General features: G+C 31.7%; 1 protein-coding gene across 1 annotated transcript; it reads left to right on the plus strand.

Moving 5' to 3' along the window:
• Nucleotides 1–2,642: 2,642 nt before the first annotated feature.
• LOC129228130 (uncharacterized) lies at nt 2,643–23,429 on the plus strand. Its single transcript, XM_054862777.1, has 7 exons — nt 2,643–2,943; nt 3,380–3,514; nt 6,515–6,667; nt 7,520–7,652; nt 15,726–15,865; nt 20,749–20,825; nt 23,313–23,429. The coding sequence occupies exons 1-7, from the start codon at nt 2,802–2,804 to the stop codon at nt 23,385–23,387; spliced, it is 855 nt and encodes a 284-aa protein (XP_054718752.1). The 5' UTR covers nt 2,643–2,801; the 3' UTR covers nt 23,388–23,429.

A 23,429-nucleotide genomic window follows, 5' to 3' on the forward strand; every position in this document is an offset into this window, starting at 1 on the left:
TGCCCTTTGGTGTCAATAGTGCATCTAATCACCCATGTTATTTGACAGTATATTCGTTTATTAAAGTAAAGCCACATTTTTCAGAAAATTCATTTTTCTAAACCAAATATATTTCAACTGGCCACAAGGATCAGTTTTGCAAGCTGTATGTTGGGCACCTCCGTTTTACGGTATTATAATTTCCCTATTTCTATGCTACATTGCCTGACTAAAGTCTTTGTTTCCTAAAACCTTCAAAATACTGAGATAAACTCTGATACATTAAATAATGAAATTTTTACAAGTAGTTGAAACGAACTTAGATGCAACTGAATAACTTTTTGAGGGGCATGGCAAAATCAAGAATATGCATGTCTATTATTACAAAAAATAAAATACAAGAAATGGTGAAAATAATGGTGAAATTAAAATTAGTGATGACCCAGTAGTAAAATCACATTACAAAAAAAACGCGAGCGGCTATTACAGAAACGGATGAAATTGGATTGCAAAGCTCGGATTTGTTTTTAAGATCGTTCAATTCAATGAAAATATTACTAAATCACTCAATATTTTCAGCGCTCTTTTAGTTATTGTTATTTTCTTACTGCCCAAGACATTTTTCCATGACTTTAAATAAATTTCCATGACTTTTAATGAAAATATTTGTTTTCCATGACTTTTCCAGGTCTGAAATTTGTTTATTTTTTTTCCATGACTTTCCAGGATTTCCATGACCCGTACGAACCCTGTCTTTAACTGTGGGGGGAAAAACAACTTAATTTTAATTTTAAATGCAACAATATTACAATGCTCATAATGCATGAGTTTTCACTGTTTTCATAACCAAATTATTATTTTTCTGTTATCTATTACACCAGGTTTTTACAGATGAACATATAGAATAGCATCCAAAAGGAGAACAATTATAATAATTCAATATGAATTAAGACATTTTTCTGCCTTCTGTGCATAGAGAAAAGAAACAAGAATACCAAATATCAAGCGGGGATATACTTTGCACACAATGTATTTTAACCTGGAGTGCTCGCAGACATATAAGATAAACACACCAGTTGTGGCCAGTGCTTCAGTAGTGGCCACTTTAAGGTTAATACTTGAAAAAATAGGATTCCAGGTCTAGCAATGGATTCGAAAGTGCATCTAACGTCATTTCACCTCAATAGCGAAATATTAAATACATTGTATCATTTTACCAGCATCAAATCATATTAACGACATACAAAGTCGAGAGAAACAATTTTGTAATAGATTAACTAGGTGCATAAATTTTTAAATAAATATTAGATTCTTTAATAATTGAAGTTTTCAATACTGTTTTTTGGGGCACTGTTATCTAGTTCTTTTGTGGAACACAACTTAAGTTTAATTATTAAAATTTGCCTTTACCAAATTATCCTTGGGTACCTTCCGTTCATTCATGCGTGTCAAATCATTTCAGTCGCCCAACGTCATAGTTGCCATAACCTCCAGGTCAAAATCACCAATGATTTAGCTGTTATTTACATCCACTCGAAAAGATGCTGTCCATCTTTAGATAAAAGTAGCCTCACAAAAACTGGACCAATATGCATTGCCATGAAAAGAAAAAAGAAGCCAGGAATATAATACCAACATTACAGTGCAACAAGAACAGTAAAAGAGCTATAAAAACATTATTGCAAAGATATTACACGAAGCAATTTGGCATTAAGTATTAAATAATAACCCACAGCTATTTTAATTAATTGGGTGTTGAGCTGTAGGAGCTCTAAGTATAAAAAATGGCAGTTAATGCAATAAATGAATTATCAAACAGAAAGCAGCATTTAGGTTGATTAAAAATACACCAAATCAAGGTCCCAAAAACACCAGAAAGCTTCTTTGATGACTTAATACTGTTCGTAAAACCAATCATCGGCAAACTTAAGGTCATTAATGAATTGCGACACATTTTGACAATGTATTTATTTATAACCTTATAAAACAGTTAATATATGCAACGTAGTATTACTTTTTAAAGAGGAAGCAACTTGCAAGAAAGTTAGATTAAATTTCTTACCTGTCAGTTCGGTGTACTGGTCAACACATAAAACTTATAGTCACTTAGATTTCCTTTCATTTTTGTTTTCTTTCCTTTTTTTTGGCACTCTCGCCCTCCAAAAACATTGGTGTATTTTAATTTGTACTACACCAATTCGACATTTCCATGTTTGTAACGATCGAATATGAACATCTCTTGTCAATTTAGCAGAATCTTGCACATAAAAATGCACAAAATTCCCTTCTTCCGTAATTTATTTTGTAAGCTTTCAAATGAAGAAAACTTCACCCCCTACTTCAAAAGTCATTCCTCCACAATTAAAATAATTAGATCATTAAAATACTTTTCACACAGAAAAGTATGCTGAGAAATAGAAAAGCACGAGGCGCAGTTATTGCTTGTTGATCGCTGGAAAATCAACGCGAACGTGATCGCCAAATATCGAGGACGTCTGAAACCACGCCAAATTACTACAAAGGTTGCTAGAAAAATCGAGGAGTAGCAGACACTTCCTTTTTGTAAGCCTAGTAATGAAAGACAAATCAAGTAAAAATTATACTTCAATTTTTTTCTAGTGGCAACCACAAGCACCCACTTGTTTACAGTATGGCGGCAGCAATACGGCATGCATCGAAGTTATATTCAATTTAGCGTTTAAAATTGAAAATATGGCTATTAGTTTTTCAGCTTTATGCCATTAGAAATGTAGCAATTTACTCATATTGTTAGTGCTTCAAACTAATTACTTATTCTAATTCTCATTTTGTCCTTTTCCCTCATGTCTGCCTCTAGGTCATCTTTGACAAAATGGGCATGGAACTTACTATATTGTTATTTTTACAATATTTATGTGAATCATCTGTTGTGTTTTAATCTGATTATTCTCTTAGCATTTTCAAATGCTTTTGCGGTTACAAGTGGTAATTATACCTTTATTTTTAATACTTAGATGCATGGGTGATTCTTTTCGGAAAATTCAGATTATTTGTGACTGTCTGTTATGGAAACTTTTGTAATTTAGCCGTCAGTTTTGAAAGTTAATGCAACAAAGTAGATTTCAAGTTAAAAAAACATAGAGAGAAAGAGGATTAGTATACTAAAAACTTTCATATTCTCTTTCTTCAAAAAAAAATTGGTATTTTGTCCTAATTCAGGAAATTTGTTTTGAAGTTCAGAAAAATTTCACCCCAGCTTCGCAGAGTTATTTTAGTACAATAAATTGTTTCTTTAAAGATATTTAGTTGAAAATATTGATTTTATACATTTTCAGTGCAATTTTTTTCTGTACCTAATTAGAAATTACTAAAATTGTAAAAATGTTTTTTGAATTTAATAAAGATATATCTTTTCTTCTAGTCTTTGATATATCCTGCAGCGTTTCAAATAATTGTAGCAATATAACTGGAGAAGTAATGTGTGATATTCAAACTGGCAAGTGCTCTTGTTCTGAAGGACATGTTCGAATGAAAATGCATCATCACTGTTTGCCATGTATGAATGTTTTCAAGCATGCATCATTTCTTCATCCCATGTTGTTTCATGATACTGAGAAAAATAATGTGCATTCCTTGTTTGATTGTCTATCATAATATGTTTTAAATAATGCTAATGCATTATTGGTTTTATAAAACAGGGTCAAAAAAAAAGCACTTTTTAAAAAATCATAGTTTTGATACTAATACACATACTAAAATAATTGAGACAGAATTCATGCAAAAGAAAAGTTTTTTTTTTTTTTGTCATGTGCTAAACCACACATTTGTTAAACCACAAATGTCATCTCCAATCCAGTTTCTTTCTCATGTTTTGTAGTATTGGGTTATCAGTAGTGCATAATTCCACTTAAATGAGTTTCTGAAGTTCTTGTTTGCGTCTTCATCTCAGTGGTGTAGTGTACAGGAGGCTCTGGACACTACTTTTGCTAGGGGCAACAAACTCTCTAAGTTAAGTTAAATTAATATTCAAAAAGATTAGAGAAACTCAAATGTAACCAACAACTATGCAAAGAGCATTTGTTTTAAGTAGGCTTGCTAGATTTCTGAAATGTTCAACCGGGATAACCATAATGCCCCCCCCCCCTGCTGCTAGTATTCAAAAGAATACACACCTATGGCTGATTTTTGGAATGGTTTGCAGGGCAGTGTATTCTCAATGCTATATGAATAAATGATTACCTACTGACTATGAACATAAAACAGAGGTAATAAAAAATAATATAAGCAGATATACTTTGAACATCTCAGTTCTTAGATGTAAATATTTACAATTTATTTTAGTTATAAAAAACACTTTAAATGAAGAATAAAAATATGAACAGTATTAAGATATACTTTTCATTTTATAGAACTTTTTTAGAGTCCTTTTTGGTTTATGTCAAAAAATCCTCACAAACTAATCCGGTTTTGGTTTTATAAGTCAATGTTACAAATGATATAGTAATTATCCTAAATAATCCTACACACTTAATTATTTTTAAACCTTTTTGGTCATTTTAATCAAATTTATCTTTTTCCCGGGATGTGTAGTAAACTGGCCGCGACACTGGAATTTTGTCTGAAATCCGGGGCTGTCCCGGTCAAACTGGGACGTCTGGTAAGCCTATTATTAGGGGGCAGGTGTTGTGTAACTTCAAAAGATGGCAAATTCAAATACTGCGTCCCACGCATGGATCCAAATGGGGGTTATGTCCTCCTTGGCAATATCAAAGAGAACCAAAAACTGAATTTTCTGACCATCTCACACCTTTTTCCTCTGTAGTTTCTAAAAATGACCTAAAATTGTTTCTCAGAGCAGCTTAAATGTTGAAAAATTTTGGAAGAAGAGCAGCTGGCTTCCCTAACGTTACCAAACGGTTAAAGCTGTTAAAAGTAGGGGGTTGAGTTTTGGACTGTCCTAAAGTGTCTTAAACTGTCAAAAAGTATGCTAAAGCTTAATGGGTATAATCTAATCAATTTGTATTTGCTGCTACATTCGTAATGCATAAATATAAATATTATTAAGGTTTAGTTATGAGTGTTTCATGTTTCTCCAGAATTGCCTTTAAAAAATTGCCAATTACTCTACTACATAAAAACTTCCTTGTGTAACAGTTGGTAGAATAAAAATAGAAATTCACAACGGTACCAAGACAACAAATTTCTGTTCCAATGGTTTCTGCATATAAGTTTTAACAAAATTATTTTTTAAATCAAGTATTAAAGAACAATACATTGAAGATTAAACATATGTTACTTATATTTTAAAAGTTGTGCAATTTCTTTTTAATTCATGTTTTTACATTCTAATTTAATACATAAACAAAAACTAGTACCTTGACAATTTTTAGAGGCATTATTGACATTAGTTTTAGATTATGAAATGCCACCATGTTCAAGAGGATAAAATCTTCACAAAGCCGCATAAGACTCAAATGTATACTTTTTCCTTTCAGTTCAAGTCAATTATTGCACAATATTTTGAACACTTTCATTTGCACTTATGCATAAATGTTGAAAAATTTAGTTACTATTGAGAGAAAAAAAACTCATTCGTAAATTGAAACTTTTAATGAAGATTTCAACTTCTATGTAACTAGATTATAATTAGCTGTATAAATAAATTACATATATATCTATACTTGAGCGTTCACATTGAATAAATATTCAATATAAAACATAAGTTTGACGCATTTTATTCTGTTTTTGATATTTTGTCATAAAATAGTTTCTCTGAAAATGTAGTTTTAGACCCTGTAGGACAGTTTTAGACCGGATGGTAAATATCGTGGTTTTTACCATAGTATCCAAACCCTTGCCAACCGTGGCTAAAGCAATTTGGCAAATCTCCATTATTTAGATATTTGCAACTGAAATTTTACAGTTAGTTTCATATGAATGCTGAAAGTCTGAAAACAGAAATGTGATGAAAGATAAGCTAGCAATAAAAATGTAATTAAGGACAAGTCGTAAAGATGAATGATAATTGCCTTTCGAATATGTTGAAATTAATATTGGAATAAAATTTTCCGTTCTAGTGAGTAAGAATTTTCTTTTCTTTCCCTTTTCTCCAGTAGAAGGGGGCAACTTAATTTTCTTTTCAGCTTGATGTTTTTTGTTTGAAAATATTTTATCTGTAAAAGATTTCAAACTTTAGAGAGGTGTGGCAAATTTGACATTTGTCCTGCGCTGCAGATACCTATGCTACACTGCTGCTTTATCATCATGCGTGATTAACACACTGCCTTCAATGTAACCTCAAAAAAAAAAAAAAAAAACGCTGTCTGAGGAACAAACTGGATTGAAAGGCAATTTGTTTCACACATTGATTAGATATTTGTCGTGTAATAAATGCCTCGCTTGTTGAACAATTAACTAAAACAAGGTATATTTTTTAATTTTTTGTGTCAATTACTGCATGTAATATTTTCAAAAGTAAATTTTTAAATCTGACACATTTAAATATTTATTTCTGATTTAGTAAATATTTTGATGATTTATTTTTTGCTTCTTTCAGTTGTAGGAATGGGAGAGTATTGTCTAGACAATGAGCAGTGCAGGAAAGCAGATCAAAATGTAATTTGCAGTAAATGGTCTCAAAGGTGTCAGTGTACTGCTGGGTTTGAATATGAAACTCATGAAAGTAACAACACTAAACTATGCCTAAAATGTAAGTTAATGTTGGGTTTTTCCATATTAGATAAGATTACTTGTTGTTACGGAAACTTTTTAGCTTGTTTTTTTAAGTTACAAATTTTTATTAAAGGTTTACCAATGAAATTTAAATTCAAATGGTAATTCTTTAAGTGGTTATTGAAACCGAATTTTAAACCCTTATTATTGGCGGACAGAAAACAGATTTTTGATGGTACTGATATTTAGTATTTTATTACTTTTTTCCATACTTATTTGTAGTATTCATTTTATTTTATAATAAACCACTAAGTTTTTAATCTTACTAATATTATTTAACACTAATATTTCTTCTATCTACTTGTGTTTCAGAAAAGAGATACTTTTTCTAGAATTCAATTTTTTTTTAAAAGAAAAAAAATCTTGAAAAGAAATTAAAAAGTGTATCATGAGGATTCTGTATTTTATCCCCAGTAGTTCTAGATCCTGGAAAAAAAATTTAAACTGTCTTTTTTATAGCTAGATGATGCTTTTTTTATGACTAAATATTAATTTTGTATGTTGTGCAAAATTTGTTTTTGGGTCATTTCACGGTATTTTTGACATTTATGTAGAGTCCGTAACATGACCTTTTTCTGCCATAACTTTTTAATTTACAGTTAGATTAGCATATTATTTTATTTTGAGCTTTTCTACCAACACACCATCTCAAATTAAAATAATTTGCAAATCAAACAGTAAATTAAAAAGTTATGGCAAAAAAAGGTCACGTTACGGACTCTACATAAATGTCAAAAATACCGTGAAATGGCCCTTTTAGTAAACTGTTTCCTTTTAGCAAACTTATGAAAATTATTCTTTAATTTATTTAATTTTCTTCCTTAAACAGCTCCTTTGGCAGAAGTGGAGCCATATTTTGTGCATATATTTAGTGGATTGGATACTGTTCATATTGTTTTAGGATGCTTGACTGGTGGTTTAGCATTGCTTGCATGTTTTGCTGGAATTTTACAACTTGTGAGGTAATTATTTACCAAAGAACTCATGCTTTGAGCAATAAATGTTTGACTTGTGAATGAAAATAAGACAACATGAATAAAAATGCAAGTACAACCATTTAAAAAGGGTTTTAAAACTCGGCAAACAGTTGTTTTGAGGTTATCGAAAGAAGCCATGGTGCATGAAAGTGGTTCACAAAACCAAACATAAGTCAAGTGAAAGACAAATACTAGACAAGAAATCCTATTATATAAACAAGTAGTGCCCAAATACCTGAAACTTATGTCACCAATGCAGTGCAGGATATCTGCATTCAAGGAAAAACTTCATAGAGAAAACTTTTTGTAAGAAAAATTTCAAATTCGGAGAGAAGGGGAAGTGTTCTCAATGAGTCATTAACAACTGAAGTAGAATTGTTTCTAACATAGTAAGATTCACAAAATCGAAATTGTAAATGGAAGATTAACCTCAAACAATTTGTGCTGCAGCAAATTCAAAATTTTCGTTCTTGGATGTTTCTGTTACTAAGGACACTCATTTCAACTATTTTCCAAAAAACCTTCACAGTCAAAGGCGCCCATATAGGAGGGCAAGGGGGGGGGGCTTGAGTCTCCCCATCCTTTAGAAATTAAAACTTCCTTGCTTTTAGTACTTTTTTCTTTGCAAAAATATTTATTCTCCAGCCATTAATGAATAAGTTATTAAAAATGTCAAATTTTAATGACTCTAATCTGTCCTGAAATGGGTTTTCATGGGGAAAATATCATGCTAAACCGTAGTTAAAATATCTGAGCCCCCCCCCCCCTTACAATTTTGCATATGGGCGCCTATGTTCACATTTACTATTCCCTCTCACCAGTTTTTAAAATTAGCTGCTTTCAGAACTTCTACTTTCTGAGTTCTATACTTGCTTGCAACTTAAAATGACACGCGGAAGAAAAAAGGAGTTAACAGATAAAATGTCACACTTATTTACGAATAAGAGGAGGTTGTTACCTGTCTATCAGCTGTTTTGGCTGGCGCGTTTGTTTCAAATGTATAAAATGCTCCCCGCTGCTTTGCTCGTAAAATTGAAAATATTTAACAGTTGACCGAAATTATGACAAAACAATGTTATGTATGTGTGGATTTAACTAACTAATCCGATTTCTAAAGCGAAGAGCATAATTTCACTCGAATATCGGACAAGGCACTAGGAACTATTCCTTCGCTTGGCTGCAGCTAATTTCTCCATTGTCAAGTATGCTTGCACCAAGTATACCAATGTGTTCTAATACCAGTTTATACTTTCCTCCAATTCAATTATTTGAAAAGCATAGCAATGGATTTAGAGTTTCTGACTAATATCATTGATCCCATTTGCAAAAAAATAAGCTCAACCTCTTAAAATCAAACCTCAGCTCTGGAGAACTATTTTAACACTTGTTTTACCTTTCCCCCCAAAATCAGTCGCCAAATTACAAAAATCCTTTAAAGGGTTTAATTTTTCTATCATCTTTTCTTTAGTTAATAAATTACAATTTTCGCACCTTATGCACCCTGTTCAGGAACTTGATAGATAGGGGATTTATAGTATTTCTTGTCAATGTGGATTGGTCTACATTGGGAGACGATGTGCTCTCAAGTTCTGTGTTAAAAAACATGAAAATTATGCCAAAAAAAAAAATTTTTTAATTTTCTTCTGTCAAAAATATTCCTGATTGCTTTTCCATTTACGATTTACATTTTTGAGAATTTTAGTACAGTTAGGAGTATTCTAGTTCAGTTGTTAATACTTGTAGAACATGTCCCCTTTTCAAATAATCAGTAATCCAACGTAATAAAGCACAAAAATTGCAAAATATTGCAGACACGTGTTTCAGTGGTGAAAAGTGTTTCCGTGGTGAAAAGCAACACGGTGGAACAGGAGATAGTATAAATATGAAAAAATAGAAATTAAACAAAACAAAAAAGATAAAATGACACCTGGAGGCAAAATTTATTAGATAATTCCATCAGGAAAAAACCGTTAAGTAATAAATTATCCAAGAAAACCCATAAACAATGCAAAAAGTCCAAAAAATGAAACCACTCTGAATAAATTAGCAATAACATTACCAGCGGAGAAAACTATGTATGGAAACAATGTATCAAATGGAGAAATGCAGGAAAAAAAAAAACAGAGTGAAGGATAAACATATTGGAATTAGTTAATCACAAAACGAAATAAGAAAGCAAAAAATGAGAAAATAAAAGTAAGAAATGTATGACGTTTACATAAAAATAATAGAAAAACTAAACCAATTTTAACAAAGGAGTCCACACCCTTAAAAAAATTTTTTGTCTATGATGTTTTCCTTGATTGCAGATATCTTGCACTGTTCTGATGATGCAATGTTTCCTGTTTCTATCCCCTACTTGTTAAATAGGCTTGAACTCTATAGCTGTGGGTGGTTTTTTTTTTTTTTTTTTTTTGGGAGCCACTTTTTTTTGCACATAAGAGGCTTTTTTGATAGCCTCAATATAGCTGTTAGCTGAGTTTTTAAAACTATTTTTAAATGTTGTTCATACTTTTGTTCGCAATGTCGTATTTTTCTCATGTCTTAGTACATAGTTTTCAATTGCATTTTTACATATTTAACTTATGTATTGTAAATATTACTTTTTTTGCTTTAATATTTTTGTACAACATGTTTTTATTTATTTATTTATTTTTTTTTTATTTCTACTTTGATAATGAATTAATTTTTATGTTGTTGAAAATATGGGAATATTCATTGTCTAAAGATGTATGTGATTGGCTATATGGATATAAATATAAAAAATATGTAAAATATTTTGAAAATTATAAAAATATGTTTTAAAAAACTTTCCTTTCCTCTTCCTGTGAAATCTTTAGGTAATTTGATTAAGATGGTCTATATTCAGCTTGCTGTATTTAAGTGGTCAATGTGCACAGCAAGCAGACAGTGATTCACTGTATTGACCAGTTATTACTGACTCAATTATTACTGAAAACTTAGTAAATTTTGAAAAAGGGATCATTCAAAAAGAGGATCTTGTAAAAGTTATTATTTTACCTGGTTTTTCTGTGTGTTTAACTTGATGCAGAAAATAAATCACTTTACAGTACCTCTTTATGTTATGCTTGAAAACAAAATTAATATTGAGTTCCTACAAGTCTTTGGAAATGCTTTATTTCAATGACTGTTAAGAAAGGGTTTTTAAAGTCCTTAATTTTAAACAAAAATTCTTAATTATCATTGCAAGGTGCTTTATTATCAATTTTTTTTAAAGCAAGTCCTTAAAAATTGAAAAAATCTTGTTTGTTCTCAGTTTTTCTGAAACATTTCTCTTCCTCTTTAATTTTATAATCCCATTCTTCATTTCTTTTACTGAAATTCAAAAGTTCAATGAATTTTTAAGGAAAACAGTTCGTCTTGGTTGAAGCTTTGAATTGATTTTTTCTCCCCGAAATTAATACTTGTAAAATATTTTTAAGCATTCCCTGGCTCTGGTTGTCGAGTTTTCTTTTTTGAAACTCATCGTATATTTTAAATTTCTCTTTGATTGAATGGTTATTTCAATGATTGCACACTTAACCAGCTTTTACGCATTAGCAGGACCGCCAGCTATTCCTCGTTTTGCAGTCTTTCTCTGCAATAGCCGAAATTCTCCAAAGAAGTTAGTTTGCTTCACATTTCTCGCCCAAAATTAAACAGGCATTTTCAAATAATCACCCAAACACCCCTCTTTTCTGTCAGAAGTTTTAATGATGCGCATAGTTTTTTTTTTCTTTCTTTTCTGGTTCTTTGTAATACAGTAGAATACCTTTATAACGCCAACCTACATAACGCAATTCTCTATAAACTGCACAACTTTTCAGAAGTAAACTATAGGTTTTTTAAGTTTAAAAAATCCCTTTGTTTTGCCTTACTAACATAAAAATTGTTAGGAAAATTAAATTTTGAAACAGTTTTTCATCTTTCCAGCTTAATTCAAAGCTTTTAAATGAAAATTAATATTCACAGTAAAGAGAAAATATCAGATGGCTCTTGAAAATGCAGCTATTATGCAAACTATGAAGCTGGCAGAAGTGCAGGATAATTCACTTTCTTCTAATTGTAAAGCATATTTATTTGTGAGTGATTAGTTGTATAATTAGTATTTTAATACTCATTGCAGATAGAACTAATTCTGAAGTGCTAATATATATATGTATATATATATATATATATATATATATATATATATATATATATATTCTGAGTATTAGTTCAAAATTTGTGAAATGACCTATATAACGCCAAAACCTGTCTGACGCAAAAGCTCTGGTCCCAAGGTGTGCGTTATAACGGTCTTCTACTATAATATAATTTTTGATGATATAAAAATCTAACGCTTTAAATTCATAACTTTAGATTTTTTATTCAGTTTTTTCTATTGCAGGGTGGCGACAGATCAGGGAGATCAGGGAAAATCAGGGAACTTTATCAATTAGGGAAAAGTCAGGGAAATATCAGGGAATTTCGAAAAAATAACAAAAAATCAGAGAAAATTGATTTTATGAAGAATTTTTTTTTTTCCTTTACCAAATTAAGTACTCTAATTCCCTACGCATTTTCCGCCAGTTATCTGTTCAAAAAAAAAAGTAAAATTAATGAGGTGCGATTATACATTGCTGCATATTTGTGCATCTTTTTGCCTCAACGTCGAAGTATTGAATCTTACTTATTAACCACAGGATGAACTTCCTCAGATTGCTTCTATGTCTGTTAGGTTGTTTATTTTACCTAGCTTGAAATTTCCTTTTACGCTTTCAATGCTACTTAAAATAAACAACCATGCAGGCAAAGAGGAAGCCTTCATTAATGCCTTAGCTCCTTTGCCTTTATTCCACAATCTCAAAGTAATTAGCGTACTGTAATCACGATTTCAAGAAGAAATCTTTGGTTTTTGAATTAATACTATAAATGCTTAAAAGTTATTACTTCTTCGCGTTTTTAATTTAATTGCTAAAATTGAACTTTCAATTAAAAAAACTTTGTTTTTTGCCATTATACTATTTGTTGTCACCGCAGATTATAAAGGTTTTCTTTTCTTCAGACTTAAGTGATTCTTTAATTTTATAACCAAGTTGTATTCTTCTTTTATATATTTTGAAATTAACTAATTGCTTTTTTTTTCTTTTTTTTTTTTCATTGCATTTCAAAGTTGTTTGTTACAAAAGAAATCTAAGATTTTTTTTTCGTTACATACTGAAATTATTTGAAAAAGAGTTAACTTGTGTACTTAAGTAAATATCTTAATTTTTGTATTGTTAAAATGCTGTATTCATTCTATAAAAACCTATGTTCTTGATTAGAGAAAAGCTCAATATGAATGGATGTCAAATGGTTTCATCTGTTTTGCATAAATATGTCAATTAGTTATATAAGAATAACTGCATTACTTCCATTCTTTCACTATTACTTGTTATTCTTGCAACAATTATAATACGGTTTGAAAACTTAGTTCAAAATAATTTCAATTACTTTTTAGTTCTATCATAAATACACATGTTTAAGAGTAATTTTAATAGTTTCTTAAAATTCTTATGCTAAGTGGTTTCTGGAAGTAAAGTTTTTTTTTTTTTAATTTTCTGTAATCTTGACATGTAGAAAAATTTAATATACTTTTTTGTATGTTTTGTTTTTTCCCAAAAAAATTGACTTTATGTTTTTTTAACAATTTTATTAAAAAAAGTAGCATATGATATTATGATATTATGTGTACGGATATGCGGAATCAGTAAAAGTAGTTTATTCTCAGGGTGTAACTTTGTTTTGTAAATGTCACAATTATTAAATTGTGATTTAGTAATTAGAAAAATAAAAATTATTTTTGTGCCAGTATTTTAAAAGATTATATCCAAGTACAAACAAAACTCAGATATGTGGTATTGTTATATTTTTAAGGATTTTTATGCACAATATTGAAATGCTATGCAAAATCACAAAATACTCCAATAATTGACCGTTGATCCTTCTGAAATCATTTGTTTCAGGTTGGCAATCCTACCTTCAGCCTAAATTTTTTATTTCGGCTATTGATATGTGTTTCTATGTGTGTGTGTGTGTGTGTGTGTGTAGTCCTCATTTTTTCATTTTATTAGAATTTATATTTCTTGTATTTGTTCATTTGTTAGGGATCTCCAGGTACCAGGTATAAATCCAGGTAGTACACAAATTAGGAAAATCTTAGGATTTGCCACAAATCAGAAGACGCCATAGTTGGGGGAAAAAATGGGGTCCTTTAAAGTGCTTCATTTTTATTTCCATTTTGAAGGGGGAACCCTGTTTATGTTTCATTCAGTGACCAAAGAAGAAAAAACAGTTTTCCTGAAAAATAATGTTTTTACTACAGTAAGCTCCTGATAATCCACAAAATAATTAAAAACTGATACCAGTGTTTAGTGTATTAAATATCTTTAAAAATTCAGTAACACTCACACATACATTTAAACTCTAGCTATAAATCATAACAATGTATGCCTTTTTTTTTTCTAGAACCTAAAAAAGAATAGCACATTTGTACAAACGGATTACACACATATGCAGCAAATTGTGCAAGCAAATCAAGTTAGGTTACACCAGAAACATGTAAAGAAGAGGGGGGGGAGGGGTTTGAACAAAACTGGTTCTCTCACTCGCTCTCAGGCATGAAAAGTAAATGCAAAAATCTGGTGTTGATGACCTGTGAAGGTTTGGTGTCACTGGATGGGAGGTAGAAGAAGGAAATAGGAATTTGTAAAAATCACTTATTGAGTTCAAATGTGGGGAAATTTTTCTGCAATTAGTAAGTCATCACTGTAAAATAATAAAAAAAAAAGAAAGTGAGAGATTCTTGATAGTCATGAGCTCACTGTTCTTCAGTTAATCTTCAAGTCAAAGCAAAGATTTTTAACTTTTGATTTTTCTAAAGAGGAAAAATGAGAAATGTTAAGGCAAGATAAAACAAAGTTGTAGCTGTATTACATTTAACAAATGATTCTCAAAAAAAAAAAAAAAAATCATAGAAACTTAGATGTTCAGAGTTATTTCAAGACAAAAATAAAACAATAAGACTTTTTGGTTGATTTACACCTATTCTGATTTGAAATGTATTTTCATAACTTCTGTTTTTGCTTCATGGCATATTTTTTTAATCATAAAATGGAAAAACCATATTGAACCAGAGTAAATTACTATTATCGTTACATTTTCTCTTACTTAAGGTTGGATATTCTTCCTCATTAAAATTTTAACTCGAGGAAAGCATAAGCAGAGTTGTTAAACCCCAAGTTTTGAAAAGACATATAAGTGTAAATATGTCTTTTCAAAACTTTCAAAACATCACTAAAACTTTACTTAAAATGCGTTCATAATTTTACTTTTCTTTTTATTTAAACTTTTCTTATGTCATGTAAATAAAAATGAATTATTTCTGAAAACTATATGTACTTCATATTTATAACATTAATTTTTTTTGGAGGGAGGGTGGGGTGATACCACAGATTATCGCTGGGGTGGCACTCTAGCTACGTATGATACTGGTGTTAAAAAAGGTCAACTGCAACTAAACTTATGCTACTAAAATGTGAAACACATCAACAGTGCTTTGATAAAACTGCCAACCTCTTACATGAAACAAACTTACATTGTATTTTTTTAAATTTTTTGATGAAAAATAAACCATATTTTGTATGTAGTATCCTAGTCTACAGTGGCGTACTTGGCACCCCCGCAGGGCAGGGTGTGCAAGAGGTAGAGGGCACATGATATGAAAAAGTAGCACTATGTTAAAATTTTTAAAAAACCTTATGGGGTGTTGGTGCACTTATAAATCTTGTGTGGGGGGGGGGAGGGGCGCACCAAAGTCCATGTACGCTACTGTTAGTCTATACTTTGTCATTGTGTTTTAAACTCTCATAGCAAGTTGTTAGTTATCAATGTATAAATAGCTATTTAGCATTAAAAAAAAAACAACAAATTGGACACTGTAATTTGAAAAGAGCGATTTTTTTTTTTTTAACTGACACTTATCAATCAGCATAATTAGAAATAGCAGTTTTTTATTAATATTTATGATGCTTGAAGGAAAAAATGGACTCGTCCAGGCTGCAGCAATGAACGTGACTCGCAGTTTTCCCCTGACCTTGGTTTCAGTGTCACAAGTGCTCCTTCTCAGAGTCAACCGTACTCAGACTCACAGTTCAGTGCTACATCCCCCTGCATTGGTAAGTTTTTCAAATCTGGTCCAGCACTTCAGTTATCGAATATGCAGTGTAATGAGACTCAAATGGCACTTTTCCAGGTTCTAGATTTCTTTCTCGTCTTAAACGTGCATGTGAGATGTCCAAATTCGTTACGATCTAGACGCCGATAATTCTGTCCATTTATTCAATATTATAAATGATCTACTGTCTTATAACCTTCATAAAAAAGGTTATACATTATGTAAATTTCTGCAATCCATTGGTATTTCATATAATTAATATGCTATGCATTGAACATTACATAAATAACAGCAGAAAAATGTAAGTGGGATCGTAACAAACGCATTAAGTAAACAAAACAGTGGCAGCTCATAACTCTAGAAAATTTCATCACATGATCATCTGTTATTTTCCTGACATTTTGAATAAAATATTTTCTAATTGAGACAATCAACATCTAAAACGGCAATTCTTTAATTAATACTTCTTTAATTCAATAAATTACCGCCCATTAGCCCCATTGCTTCGGTCACTCGTCTGGTCTGCTAATTCTATATTAGCTACCAGTTTGTTTCGCAATCTTGGCTTCCTTAAGAGGTTTTTCCATCTCCATTTCAGTCATTTTCCTATGCCGGGCTGATGAGTGCTAATAAGCACGAAACTGCAGTCCTCGGCTGGAAATGACTGAGCTGGCGGTGTATTTCACATACTTCTTTATTGTTCTAATACTTAGGTATTTCTCTTCTTTGCTCAAAAATCGGCAAGCAAACCTTTATTGGCAACTACTCACAGCGTACGATAAGCAAAGGGTTACCAGCGGGGAATTCCCCTTCTCGCCGTCTGTGTAAATTTTAGCGACTGTATCACCTTTGCCAAAATGGATGTTTTTTTTTTTTTTCGCTTTCTGTGAAACCATTACAAAATTTTATTTGAAGATCAGTATATAAAGCAATTCAAATACTTTAATCCTCCCTTTTTAATTACAAAAAATAAAAATTAAATAATATTTTTGTTGGAAAAGTTCGAAAATTGTGAAACTTACATTATCATGATGTCAAAAATCTGTTACGTACTGGACAACTAGTATGTCCAAAATCTGTTACCTACAGACCGATCGTTAAATTAGCTAATTAATAGATTTTATAAATATGTACTGCCTTTTTATGTTTATATATGATATTCTAAGTATACATACTATGCAATAAAAACAAAATTGTTGACAAATTTGAAAATTTTAAAAATTGTCCAGGATTAACTTTTTTGCTCAAACCTGTTGAAAACACTCATCTCCAATTCCAGCGATGCTGTCATTTTCGGATTTAAAGCCCAAAACAACTAACAACAACTTTCCTCAAACACAGAAACAAAAGCATTGTCCTCAAGGGCAGAGAGGGCAGTGGAAAAAAGAGAGAAATGCACCCAGAGGTTGGTTTTCTATGAAGACTAATGAGAGAACAGTCGTTTTGAGTGCTTTTCGGAAGTAGAACAGAAGGCGGAGAATGAGACAATGAAGTGAGGCACTGCCTTCTTGGGCCTGAGGGGTGGACTTGACAGATTTGACATACGGGGTGAGTTTTTCAAGTTGGTGGTTATAGGTCATTCAAATTAAATGCCGTTCCACACTGTTATCTGGTTTAGGTACTGTTCTGTGGTTGCTCTCTTGCTTGAAGCTGTTATTGCTTAGAAAACCAAGATAATAGACACGAAAAAAAAGTTAAAAATTCTTTCAAATGATGAAAAAATAAAAATTCTTGAATTTTGAGACGGCAATAAATTAATGAAAAAGAATGAAATTGCCACCAAGTTTAGTATTCCAGCTAGCACGCTTTCATCCATAATTAAAAATAAAAAGTCCATGAAGCAAAAGTTGCTGTCAAATAAAACAACAATAAAAAAAATCGAAAATGTGCTTTTCTGGATGTGGATGGGTGCGTTTTAAAATGATTCACCCAATGCAAGGACCAAGGTTTTCCAGTAAGTGGATTAATGCTTCAAAGAAAAGCAGAATATTTTTCCAAACAACTTGGTCACGGCAAAACATTCAAAGGCAGCAATGGATGGCGGGAAAGTTTCAAAAATAGACATGATATTGTTTTCTGCAAACTTTGTGGTGAAAGCGCCTCTGTGCCAGAAAATATTCGTGCAGAACTGGATAAAGGAAATTCCTTCTCTCGTAAAGGATTTTAAACGGATGAATGTGTTTAATGCAGATGAAACAAGGCCTTTTTCTTAATGTCTGCCCGATAAAACAGCTATATTTAAGAACAAAGAATATAGAGGAGGAAAGCAAAGTTCGGGTAACGGTACTTTTGGCTGCTAATGAAAATGGTTCCGAGAAACTTCCTCTGATGATCAACCATTCTGAGAAACCTAGGTGTTTCACGAAAATCAAGTCATTTCCTTTTCCATACTTGCAGTGCACATACCGATCTCCCAACTTCAAGAGATGTCACTGTAAACTTTTTGCCGCCTAATACTACTTCAGGGCATAATTCGTATTTTCAAAGCTGGATATAGAAGGTAGTTAGTACACAAACTTCTGGATGCAATCAACAAAAGAGGTACTCTTCCAAAAATCAGCGTACTGGATGCTATGACGATGGTGGATTATGCATGGAGAGATGTCACTTAGAATCTAATTCAAAATTGCTTCATTAAAGCTGGCTTCAAAAATAGATGCAGAGAGCAAGAGAATGGTGAAAATGATGCAGAATGTGTCAAAGAGGAAGAAAAGGAAGTAGCTGTCGGCACCATAACTGAAGAGAATGCTGTAAGTTTCCAATACTGGAAAGCCATCAAGAATTGAACAAACCTTGATACTCCTTTTAAAGAATTTTTTGGTTTGCAGGATGTCCCAAAAGGTTGTTTACTAGCTTAACATGTTGGTCTGTCATATCATGATGAACAAGATTTACATAGGAGTACGTATTTGCAAACACAATGCTGGCGCACTACATGCAGGCAAAGTCAGACACTAAGGGATGTACAACATGTCACATATCTATTATATAATGACGGTTTTACACAACATTTTAGTTTTTAAGGAAAGCTTAAAGCAGTTGCTAAAATTTGTCCTGCCAGCTCTCAATGTCACGTTGCTACAATAACGCAGCGATCGGTAAAATCTTGTCAGAATTGATCATTATTACGACAGTTGATAATACTTGCAGTTAAAAATAAGTTTAGATTGTTATAACTGATTCTTTAGCGATTGGGTTATTTTAAAAGCATTTGATAATACTTTATCAACATAGGGTTGGAACCATTTAAAAGGTTCCCTCCCTACAACTGAAAGACTTATATGCCATATTTGCTATCACAGGGGGTCATTTCAAATACACTTTTATTGAGAAAATCCATTAGAATAATGGCTTACTTTAACTTAGTTAAAAACGAACTGATGTGTGAATCACATGACTTCCTTTTACTCAAATTTAATGTCATTTTCTCATTATTGGCAGTTTTAATGTGATTCAATAGTTAACTTTCTAAATATCACCAACAGTGGCCAAATTGAAACCAGATTTAAAAAAAAAAAAAAAAAAATTAATAAAAAAAAATCACCAAATTTGTCACCAAGTTGGCGAGAAAACTTGTCGACCAAAAGACTGGTGATATATCGCCAAGTGTCCGCCAAATTATAACACCACTTGAGTTTACATCAAAATTAACAATGATTTCCCCCCAAAAAGGGGCGAAAGACCCCCTTAGAAACACCTGAATGCAACCAAAAGGGGAGGTGCACAACTAGATTTCACTAGCAGTCTACGTACCAAATTTCAACTTTCTAGGCCATACCGTTCTTGAGTTATGCGACATACATACATATGTACATACAGATATCACAAGAAAACTTGTTTTAACTAACTCGGGAATTATCAAAATGGCTATTTCGGGTGTCTATACGTTCTTATGCACCCTTGCACCTGTGGTCGAGTCGAAAAAAAAAAACTCAACATTCATTCGGGGGTGAGCAAAATGGAAATTAAGGTCGATTTTTGAGTGAAAAGTTTTTCGTGAATACAATACTTCCTTTTCTGTAAAAGGAAGTAAAAAACAACCAGAAGCATTTTTAGGTACTTCAGCCTTTTATGATCACAACTTATCTAATTTCCCCTCAACCCATGAGAACTTCAATTTTGTTTCTTCTCCAGGTGAAATAAAAATTGTGGAGTAACTCACAAACCTCACTTCAAATGTAGAGTAACTCCCGGACCACTTTTTCTCTTTTGTTAGCAGTGATCTTAATGTATTGAAGGAAAGAGAAGCTTGAATTGACATGGCAACTTCCAGGTTGTTTTTTCTCTGAATGTTTCCATGTACTCATGTACTGTCGTCATTTCAATTGTAAAGTTTTGGATGTACCAACTAGCAAATGATCAGTTCTGGATTTGTTTAAAAATTTAATTTTTAAAAGATAAAAGGTTTATAAAGATTATTTTTTAATGAATTGCAGTAATAACCTCCTTCTATTCACTTTCAAAAGGGAAATAACTAGAAGTTAGTGTTTTCCCTCTGTTTGAGGGTGTTCATTTCTGGGTTGATTCAAAATTTTTCTTTTATGCCCCCCCTTAAAGAAAAAAAAAGATGAAGCATGAAAAAATCTCTATTTTTTGTTAATAGTTAAGATAAAAATGTTTTTAATATCATAAACCAAATACTAAACTTTTTAATTATATTTAATATGAATTTCTGATAATAAAACTGTGCCTATTTATTGTTCAGACTACCTTACATGCATTTTATTTTTAATTTTATTATTATTTGTTAGTTCTTTTATTTATTTTAACAAAGCGACAATTCAAACTAGTTTTTATTCAAGGTTGCTAATCTGAAGAATGTATGAAATTTATTTGTTGACATTTTTTCTACAATTAAACATGTACTGAATTTTGTATTTTTAGCTGATTTTGCTTGCTTAGATGGAAATTCTACTGCTCCACCAACACCGGGTAGTTTTAATGATAAAGACTATGTGGTAGTAAGTAAACATCCTCCTTTCTTTTCCTTTAATATTATTACTCTAAATCACTTCTATGCTTAAAGTATTGCTTTTATACTAAAATATACAAGCTGTTTACAAAGTCTTGCAATGTGAAAGAAAATTAATTTAAAAAAATTACTTCAGATTTTACCGTAATTCTTTTTTAAATTTTAATCCATATCTCAAAAATACACCTCTTTTTGTTGTTCTAAAGAAAATAAGACAATTTTAGATGTTGCTCCAGGCACTAGCATAGCCAAGATTTATTTTCTGAAGGTAAGGATTTGGCTATCACATTATGTGGAAAATTATCATATAAGCTTTGTGCTACAATATGATTAAAGTGAAAAACCAACGTAAATAAAGCACAAATTTTGAAGAAAATACAGCATATAGCTATTTCAAGGCTACAACGAAGCCCCTTCATCAGTGCATAAAGCTCACCCACAACAACCGAAGGTCAAGAGAGAACTGCCAACAACACCCTGGACACCGGTATTTACACCAAAGAGGGGCCAACCAATAGGGATTCAAGACACAAGACAACAAACAACCAATCAGCAAACGACATGTCAACCCCGGGCTCAGAGCAAGGGGGAGAAACAACCAATCAGGAGCCAGGAGACAAAAAGAGTGACAGACCACGAAGAATCCGAAAAAGCAATTATAGAAATTGCTTCCAAATACAGTAAAACCTGTCTACAACGATACTGTTGGGACCTAAAAAAAATATTGTAATAGACAGGTTATCGTTATAGACAGTTTGATTACTCAAGCTAACATTTTGCTGGGGCCAAAAATAAATATTGTTATAGACAGGTTATCATTATAGAGAGTATTGTTATACACAGGTTTCACTGTATCATGAAAAACTGCATGAGTGCTGGAAAAATCATTGACAAGATATCACGTTATACTTGGCTGCAACCTTTCTTGATGAAGAAGAAATAAGCTGAGGCTAAGGAATGTGGTGTCCGATTTTTAGGTGATATTCAGCACGTTGCTCTTGAAATCAGATTAGTTTGTTTAACCTATGCATAGGTAGCCTTTTTTGGTCATAATTTCTGTAAATTGTTGAATACATTGGAGGGGAAAAAATGCACTTACTTTATCTAACAGCCCTAAGGAGCAACTGTACAAAAATATCCATGATTAGAAAGTGTACACTTTTTATTCAACATTTCGTGACTTATGACACACTAGTTAATTTGAAATTTCAAAGTACTAAGTAGTAGATGCTTGAGAATTTCCATGATACTTGACTCGAAATAGTTCTCTTTCGACTTTATGGAGAGAAGAAACTACTATGTCAATTACAGCTTGCTGCATGAGATATGTTTTTACAGTTTCCAAGCTATGTAAAGCGTTTGAAAAGATAATAGTTTTAATGGGAGTATTATCGCCTTCTGCATCAGAATCACTATTCATTGATTGCCCCTCGCCTGTTAAAAATGGCTGATTCCAAGAAAAGTCTTTGTCTGCTTCGGACAAAATGGATGTTTCATTTGGAAACCAATCCAATATTTCCTAACTCAAACTAACAAATTCGGCTGTTAAAATGATTCGTTAATTCGGGGTTTATTATTTGGTAAATAGAGGGTTTTGCCTTTATTTTAGTCGGGAGAAAAGAAAAATTCCCTAAATCGCGAAATTCGTTAGAGGTTTGTTAAACCGGGGCCCGACTGTACTTTCATTTTTATAAGCTGTGCAGCAAGGAGTATTACATCCATTTGAATCGATTGCACCAGTCAATAGCAGCTCACAAACAGTTGACAATCTCCTCTAATTCGCCAAGTAGGTAGTTTGGAAGTGTGACGTTTTATCTGTTAACTCTGGTTTTTCTTCTGCACGTCATGACGTCATTGAAAAGAATCTTTGAAACAAGTATAGTTTTGACAAATGAATTAGTGAGAAGCAAAGGGATGTAAGTGCCAAAACTAAAATGTTAGAGATAACCTGCACAAATAATAGGGGAACCTTCCCTTTGTTTTGAGACAAGAGATAGTATTAATAGCCCTGATAGGTGCTGAAATACAGCATTATTTAGAAAAAGGTTTCAATGAAAGCCCACCTAGGATCTAACCTTAACACACTTTTTATTCAAAATTTAAAAAATAGCTATTAAAAACCCTTTGTTTCTTTCTCACTGCCTCAAATGTGTTAAAACCAAAGGATCTGGTGGGTTGACCCTCAAAACCCCCCTCAAGGTGCTCCTAGGAGTTTTAATTTTTGAGGTTAGCACAATTTCTTTAGCTAATATTCTACCAATGATTAATAAAAAAAACTTTATAAGATAAATATCAAAATAAAAAAAGAATTATGTATAAATTTTAAATTGTTTTTTTGAAATGAATTATCTTTATCAGTCAAGACTTTTATAAACACTCTGTTCAAAGCCTTAATGTGAAACATTTATGTGAATCTTTAATATAAACCTTTTTTTTTTATATGAATAGCATTTTAACTTATTTTCTTTTTACATAGACCCCTCCTCCCACGTACGAAGAAGCCCTGAAACAATCTGGTCCTCGGAATGCTGGCTCTACTACAACTGTTTGAGCAATGTGTACAATGTACATTCTATTGAGAATTAACAATGGA

The sequence above is a fragment of the Uloborus diversus genome, chromosome 8, assembly GCF_026930045.1.
Source record: "Uloborus diversus isolate 005 chromosome 8, Udiv.v.3.1, whole genome shotgun sequence".
Taxonomy (NCBI): Eukaryota; Metazoa; Arthropoda; class Arachnida; order Araneae; family Uloboridae; genus Uloborus; species Uloborus diversus.